This window comes from Arachis ipaensis, chromosome B2, assembly GCF_059453495.1.
Source record: "Arachis ipaensis isolate K30076 ecotype BB chromosome B2, ASM5945349v1, whole genome shotgun sequence".
In the NCBI taxonomy this organism is placed as follows: Eukaryota; Viridiplantae; Streptophyta; class Magnoliopsida; order Fabales; family Fabaceae; genus Arachis; species Arachis ipaensis.
The window spans coordinates 119,816,517-119,824,814 of record NC_142437.1 but is presented as its reverse complement, the minus strand read 5'-3'; the positions used below and the strand labels follow the sequence as shown (position 1 = coordinate 119,824,814).

The 8,298-nt window shown below is 39.3% G+C and overlaps 2 protein-coding genes across 2 annotated transcripts; both read left to right on the top strand.

The window, feature by feature from the left end:
• Positions 1-2,177: 2,177 nt before the first annotated feature.
• LOC107626102 (protein VAPYRIN-LIKE) lies at positions 2,178-4,251 on the top strand. Its single transcript, XM_016328883.3, has one exon. The coding sequence runs from the start codon at positions 2,532-2,534 to the stop codon at positions 3,927-3,929; it is 1,398 nt and encodes a 465-aa protein (XP_016184369.1). The 5' UTR covers positions 2,178-2,531; the 3' UTR covers positions 3,930-4,251.
• Positions 4,252-7,530: 3,279 nt separating this feature from the next.
• On the top strand, positions 7,531-8,088 carry LOC148575407 (uncharacterized). The gene has a single exon (XM_088506220.1). The coding sequence runs from the start codon at positions 7,531-7,533 to the stop codon at positions 8,086-8,088; it is 558 nt and encodes a 185-aa protein (XP_088362346.1).
• The last annotated feature ends 210 nt before the right edge of the window (positions 8,089-8,298 follow it).

Below are 8,298 nucleotides of genomic sequence, written 5' to 3'. Positions count from 1 at the left end.
ACATATTAAAAAAATACAAATACAAATCAAATACACCTTAAGTGTCTGGATATTTGAGTATACATATATCATTTAATTTTTTTTTTAATATGAAAGGCACTTTAAATCCGAATTAAAATATCAAATATAATTCAAAATTCTAATATTAGTAGTAGTAAATATTTAAATATTATATGAGTTTAATTTTAAGGGTAAAAAACCTAAATGAGCCAAGGAGAGCTCATTTTTACTCAAATCCGCCAAAACAAATTTTGATACATCAATCCACCAGAACACATTTTTATATAATTCGAATCAATAGGATTCGAATTAGCTTTGCACATAATTCGAATTGAATCAATTCGAATTATGACCAAATACTCTTTTCATGTAGTTCGAATCAATTAGATTCGAATTAAGCATGCAAGGTTCGAATTATATCAATTCGAATTACATAGAGCACGTGGCTTAGGGGAATTCGAATCGAGTTGATTCGAATTACTTTCATATTGCAATTCAAAATAATTCGAAATGTATCAAAGTCTTTAAAAAATATTTTTATAAAAAAATTAAAAAAATATAAATTAAAAAAAATAAGTATTTTTTATTAAAAAATTTAAAATGAAGAATGTAATTACTAAAACATAGTTACGTAAGTCATTATTATTATTTTATATAATAATATAAATATTAAATATGTTAATATTAAAAAATAAATGATTTTTAAAAAATAGATATAGTGGTAATTATATAAAATCTAATTTAAAAGATACAAAGATTCGAGAGTATAATATTAAATTGGTTTAGTAAAAAATATTAGTAAGCTAAATAATTAAGACATAAATTTATTACATAATAAAAAATAGGTGAATTTTACTCTACCATTTCTAAAATAAAGGGTAAATTACCCCTTGTGACATATACCGTGATTATTCATAAATTATTCTTCTACCAGAGTTCTAAGATTTACATTATCTTCTCTTTTTTTTCAATTGACGCGATGTTTCTCTTGAAACTTGATAGTAGTGTCATTTTCATAATCTGCACCAAATACACCTCTTCTTCTCCAATTTTAAAACCATAATTCCTCTCAAATTCAATCACCATTTCCAATAAATTAGGTTAGAATTTTGAATTTGTTCGTATGCTTTCAATCTCCCATTTCAACGAGCACATCTATTAATTTTTCAGCTCTCTTCTTCTTAAGATTTTCTTCCTAGTATTTTTCTTAAAATTCAGTCAGATCAACAATGATATTCCTTTTCAGATAACCAACCCTCGTACCCTTTTATAACTATATAACAAAAACAAACCAAAATATTAGTTAATCATAAAAACAATGAGTCAATAATTATCATCTTAGGATTTTTATTATCTGAATAATAATTGAAAAATAATTTAAGAGCAATTAAAGATAAAAAAATAAAATAAAGTACCTTGGTGTCTCTTTTCACACACCAATTACTATCATTTTTAACTAATATATCACAAATTTCTATCAGTTTTTGAGCTCTCTCGTTTTTAGGATTTTCTAGCGACCGTATTAGAGATATCAATTAAATTTGACGATCTCATTCGAACTTTGAAACTCTGGTTGAAAGATAATTTATCAATAATCACTGTATATGCCACAAAGGATAATTACTTTGAATTACAATATGAAAGTAATTCGAATCAACTCGACTCGAACTCCCCTAAGCCACGTGCTCTATGTAATTCGAATTGATATAATTCGAACCTTGCATGCCTAATTCGAATCTAATTGATTCGAATTACGTGGGAAGAGCATTTGGTCATAATTCGAATTGAATCAATTCGAATTATGTGCAAAGCTAATTCGAATCCTATTGATTCGAATTATATAAAAATGTGTTCTGGTGGATTGATGTATTAAAATTTGTTTTGGCGAATTTGGGTAAAAATGAGCTCCCCTTGGCTCATTTGAGTTTTTTACCCTAATTTTAATATATTAATATAAAAAATTAGTTGATTAAATTCATGCATTTAGACTTTACATGTTTCATTAATCATGTAAAACTTTCATAGATTGAAATTATATAAAAATTAAATTGATATTATAAATCTTATTATTTTAAAAATTTAGAATATTTGTGTGTTGGCATTGAGGTTGAGAATATGTCTTGATATGACATATATCCATCATATTGATCTTCACACTCAACACACACAAACACCATCCACCTTCATTTTCTCATTGTCAATGCACCCTTTTCCCACACTTTTCCTATCACCATCAAACCATAAGCAACAGGCATGCTACAACAATACAAACGTATATATATTATTAATCAAAACCAGTCCAATAGATATAAACAATCAACCATAAACCAGCAATAAAATAACATACAAATAAAGAAAGAAAACAACGGCCTCCATTGCTGCAAGCACACTTTTTTCTCATCCAATGATCCAATTCATTGACTCAAATCCCCCGACACACAAACACCATATAAACTCACACAACAATTTCTCCATAAATTCTTAATCTCAACAACACAATCTACAAACTCAAAATCCTCAAATCCAACAACATGGATAGGCTTGTGAAACCAGACAGAAATGAAGTGGAAGTTGTGTTCATCAAGTCACAAAAGTGCAGCTCCACTTTCAAGCTCACAAACCTAATGCACACAATGACAGTGGCAGTGTCACTAACAACAACAAACCCATCAATCTTTTCAATCAATAAACCCTTTTCCATAATCCCACCACTCTCATCATCCAATTACACTCTCCAACTCACTCATCACCACCACCCACCACTCTCTGACCCTCCTGATGCCGTCACCGTCCGCACCGCCATGCTTCCCATCGGAAAGGCCCACCATGACGACCTCCGCCGTCTCTTCTCCAAGCCTGGCCCCCACGTCTTCCGCGACGCCGTTTTGACCATCTCCCTCGTCGGCCCCACCGTCGCCGAATTCCTCATCACCACCCACCATACCCAAACCCCCGAAAGCTTCAAACTTTTCACCAATTCACTATCCCAATGCACAAAGCCCCAACTCACGAACCTTATAAAACCCGCAATTGAACAAAGAAACCCAGAAACCGTAGCCGTTTTGATCAAAGCCGGCGCGAACCCTAATTTCAGAGACTCAACGGGAAAATCCTTAATCCCTTACGCGATTCGGCACGGGAATTTCGATATTCTGAAGCTTCTGGTAGACTCTGGAACCCGAATTGAAAACTCGGTTGACCTAGTTCTTCACGAAGCCGCGGCGATGAACAGAATCGATTTCATGGAGCTTCTATTGGACTCATTCCATGACGAATTGGACGTGAATTTAGTGAATCATAACGGCGAAACGCCAATTCATGTGGCTGCGATTCACGACCACGTCGAAGCAATCGAGTTCAGCGTTTCCATTGGCGTAAACCCTAACGCCGTCGACATTAACGGCTCCACGGCGCTTCACTTCGCAGCTTCTAACGGAAACTTAAACGCCGTTGAGTTTTTGTTAGAATGCTCGAACGTGAAATACGTTAAGAATCGGTTCGGGAAAACGGCGTTTTCTTTAGCCGAAGAGAATAAGCACTTTCATTTAGCCGAAACGCTGCGTTTCGGTGACTTGCTATTCCGCGCTGCGAGGGTGGACGATGTTCACGCGCTGAAGAGGTTGTTGGGAGAAGGCGCGTGGGTCAATCGGAGGGACCAGAATGGTTGGACGGCGCTGCATTGGGCTGCGTTTAAGGGTCGGATTAAGAGCGTGAAGGTGTTGGTTGATCATGGCGCGTGGGTTGATGCGGTTGATGATGCAGGTTACACTCCTTTACATTGTGCTGTTGAGGCAGGGCACTTGCAAGTTGCTATTTTGATTATTGGTCATGGTGGGTCCCAAGTTAGCCTTAAGAGCTTCCAAGGTGTTGTTGCAACTCTTGATTTGGATTCTCTTGAGAAACATGTTACTCTTAGATCATCATCATAAATTCTTATAGATCTTTGTTTTTTTTTTTTTTTGGAAAGGGTTGGAAAAATTACAAAAAATTTTATGGATTAGCTATGTATGTAATTTGTACACTAAATTTTCATCCATGAAAATTTTTGTTTCTTTTCTCACTTGTAAGTTATAACTAAATATCTAAATGTGATTAGAGTAAGAAAATGATGGACACTCTTGTAATTTGGTATATCAATTTTGTAAATTGTTTTTTTGAGATATTTTTAGGATATGTTTACAAGTTTTGATTTTGTAGGAAAAGGAAATATTTGAATTGTATGATGGACCATGGACTAAGATTTATACTTAATTTTGTTCTATTTTCTTCCAATTTTACAATTCTTACATATTTTTAGTTCTTTTGAGTAAAAAATACTCTCTTTTCTCTTGTCATTTGTTGATCTCTATACAAACCTTATGAACGAGATAGTGAAATGATTAGAGAAGTAATAAGTGAGCTCTTTAACACTATTAGTATATAATGAATGAATTACAAGATGTAGTTCAATATTTTAAGTGCTCTTAAGAATTTCTTGTTGGTTTTTTTTCTTGTACGTTTTTACTACAATCAATTAGTTTAATTAATGAAAAATATAGTGTAATATTTTTATAGTCATAATTCATAACATATAATAACTATAAAGAGAAAGGGATATCATATATAAGTTGAATTGAAGAGGGGACCTCTTCGAAAAAATACATAAGTTTTCTTTGTAAATTTTATCCTAAGTATGGTTGTTGATGAAATAGGGAATTTTGTTAGAGCTACTATAGATTTTTTTTTTTGGGGTCATGGCAGAGCTACTATAGAGTTTAACACTGGCCAAAAACTGATACTAATACTCTCTTAGATCCATGACTTCTTCATTGTTAAACTTAAAACCATTTTCATATCTTGATTTTTGGGGATTGTTATTCTCCACTATTTGAAAATTATAGCCCTAATGTTGAGCCTAGTTCTAGATATATTTTTAGTCCATTGTGAATTTATGCTCTTAGCAAAAACTTCCTTAGCTTGATTGTAATTTGTTTTCAGGTAACAACTGACTATTATATAAAAAGAACTATCGAGTCTAATGGAATAACTTGTAATATTATTCATGTACAATATAAATATATGGGCAAAAAACTAGAATAAACTAAGGGAAGTTGCAAATTACCTAAATGAGCCAAAGTGAAATTCGTTTCAGCAATGAGCCAAACCCTATATTTATATAATTCGAATCAGTATGGTTCGAACTCCATTCATGAGTAATTCGAACCAGGGTGGTTCGAATTACTAGGAGAGAAATTGATTCAAGTAAATCGAACCAGGGTGGTTCGAATTACAGGGGAGGAAAATGCAGCACATAATTCGAACCAAGCTGGTTCGAATTATATGGGGAGACGCTGCATCAAGTAATTCGAACCAAGCTGGTTCAAATTACACAAACCGAATTCGAACCAGTCCGGTTCGATTTAGTGGTAGACAGTGCAGTATATATATGGTTCTAAACGTGAGTTGCTCTCATAGAGGGTGTAAGATGGCTAGTGAGGAAAGTTTTGTGGTTTTGGTTCACCACAGAGGATCCATTAAGAGGAAAACTCGCTCCGGTGTGAAGTTTACAGATAAGGATCCTCTCTGTATTGTCGTGAAACCAACGACGAGCTATGATGACCTTGTTAGATCTGTGCTGATGAAACTTGGTCTGGAAGGTGCGAAGCGAGTGAAGAAGTTTTTCTATCGCATTCCAATCACTGTCTTGCAGGATACCGTGAAGTATGATTGCTTCACGATTGGTAGTGATGAGGACCTGCAAGTAATGTTTCTATGTCGGAGGCAGTTTCCCGAGGTGAGGACACCAGAGTTGTTGACAAAGCTGGTTGATGTGGTATCCAGCTCAGGGGTTCGAACCGGAATGCCACCACTGAAGCCGCGGCAGCCGGTTCCAGTTCCAGGCCTGCCGTTGCTTCTTCGTCCGTCCCTGTGTACGAGCCAGCGGTCCAACCAGTCGCCTCCCCGTCTTTTGCTGTTGATCTCAATGATAGAGTAGGCGACGTGGTAGGATCAGTTGATATTCTGCCGAACGCTTTACAGGGAGTTCCACCGGTTGGCGTCGGAGACGGAGTGTTGGGTGATGTAGAGGAGGACGACGTCGAGCCGGATATGATTGAGGATGACAGCGGCGACGAGGTTGGAGCGACTGAGCCTGCATTGGCGGTCGGTGGTTCTAGTTCTGGCACACAGCAGTATCCACCACATTTTTCCTCTTTGGACCTGGATGCCATGAGGCAAGAGGGTGTTTCAGGGTACTCTGTTGGATTCGGAGCTAGAGATGCTGAAGGGACTGCTGGTTTGACAGAGTTCCAGGTTGGTCAGCAATTTCAGGATAAAGACGAGGCCCTGTTAAGTGTGAAGACTTACAGCATCCGGCGAGGGGTACAGTACAAGGTTGTGGAGTCTGATCATCGCCGTTATGTGGGCAAGTGTTCTGAGTTTGGGAATGGGTGCACATGGTTGATTCGACTGAGTCTGCGAAAGCGCAAGGGCATTTGGGAGGTCAAACGGTACAATGGACCTCACACTTGTCTTGCGACCTCCATCTCGAGTGACCACAGGAGCTTGGATTATCATGTGATTTCGGCGTTCGTTATGCCAATGGTTAGGGCTGACGCATCCGTCAGCATCAAGGTGCTCCTAAATGCCACGGCAGCACACTTCGGGTTTAGGCCGACTTACAGGAGGGTCTGGATGGCGAAGCAGAAGGCAATTGCCCTCGTATACGGTGACTGGGATGAGTCATACAACGAGCTCCCCAGGTGGGTTTTGGGAGTCCAGTTGACGATGCTCGGTACTGTTGCGATCCTACGGACGAGCCCCGTTCGAGTTAGTGGACAAGTAGACGAGTCTCAAGCTTTTTTCCACAGACTTTTCTGGACGTTTCCACCGCTCATCCAGGCATTTCGCCATTGCAAGCCCCTAGTTAGCATTGACGGGACCCATCTGTATGGGAAGTACGGGGGTACTTTGCTCATCGCGATTGCACAGGACGGGAACTCCAACATTCTACCCGTTGCATTCGCACTAGTAGAAGGTGAGAATGCAGAGTCTTGGTCATTCTTTCTCTCCCACCTTAGACAGCACGTGACACCGCAGCCCGGTCTTCTGGTTATATTGGACAGGCATAACGGCATAAAGGCTGCGCTTGAGGCTCCGGACGGAGGTTGGTTACCTCCATCTGCATACCGTGCATTCTGCATTCGACACGTAGCGGCTAATTTTGCCCTTACCTTCAAGGGCAAAGACGCACGTAGGCTTCTAGTGAATGCCGCATATGCCAAGACCGAGGTTGAGTTTGATTACTGGTTTGATATTCTTCGGTCTGAAGACCCGGCGATGTGTGACTGGGCGAACTGGATTGATTATTCCTTGTGGACTCAGCATCGTGATGAGGGACGGAGATTCGGTCACATGACGACGAATATCTCGGAGTGTGTGAACTCAATCCTAAAGGGTGTCAGAAACCTCCCTGTATGCTCGTTGGTGAAGGCAACATATGGAAGGCTTGCGGAACTCTTTGTTCGCAAGGGGAGAGAGGCTGAGGCCTAGATGGGAACCGGACAGCAATTCAGTCAGTACTTGGTGAAGTGTATAGAGGCCAACTTGAAGACCGCGAGGTGCTTCACGGTGACTTTGTATGACCGGGATAACTCGGAGTTCACCATAGCCGAGACCACTCCGACGGGCTCTTTCTCGTTGGGTACCTACAGAGTATCGCTTGCGTCTCGGACCTGTGACTGCGGGTACTTCCAGGCACTTCATTTCCTGTGCCAGCACGCACTTGCCTGCTGCGCCTACTCACGGGTTACCTGGTCCTCTTATGTTCACAGCGTGTATCAGATTAGTTTAGTGTTCAGTGTGTACCAGATGGGATTCACACCGCCGATACCGGAGGGCTTCTGGCCACCTTACGACGGGCCAACCGTTATTCCGGACCCTGCCAAGAGGCGTGCGAGAGAGGGTCGTCCGAGATCCACTAGGATACGGACGAATATGAACGAGGCAGACCCGAATCGGCCAAAGAGGTGTGGCCTTTGTCGCCAACCCGGACACACCCGCCGGAGTTGCCCACAGCTTGGAGGACCGTCTCACACGGGGGGCCAGTAGTAGCGATCTTGTTATTGTTAGTGCTTATTGATTTTTTTTTCCTGTTACATGTTATGTTAGAGGACTTATGTAATCTGTTGATCTTTTTACCTTCTAGTGATGAAAAAGTTGCATCTGAATTTGAATATAGCTAGAAATCCCATAAATGCAAAAGTTGCTAACTAAAGTGTTATATGATTCAATGATAATACATATTCACTAATCCACTAG

Excerpts from the sequence above, each read along its gene's own strand:
- LOC148575407 (XM_088506220.1), top strand. The coding sequence starts at position 7,531 with ATGGGAACCGGACAGCAATTCAGTCAGTACTTGGTGAAGTGTATAGAG.
- LOC107626102 (XM_016328883.3), top strand. The coding sequence starts at position 2,532 with ATGGATAGGCTTGTGAAACCAGACAGAAATGAAGTGGAAGTTGTGTTC.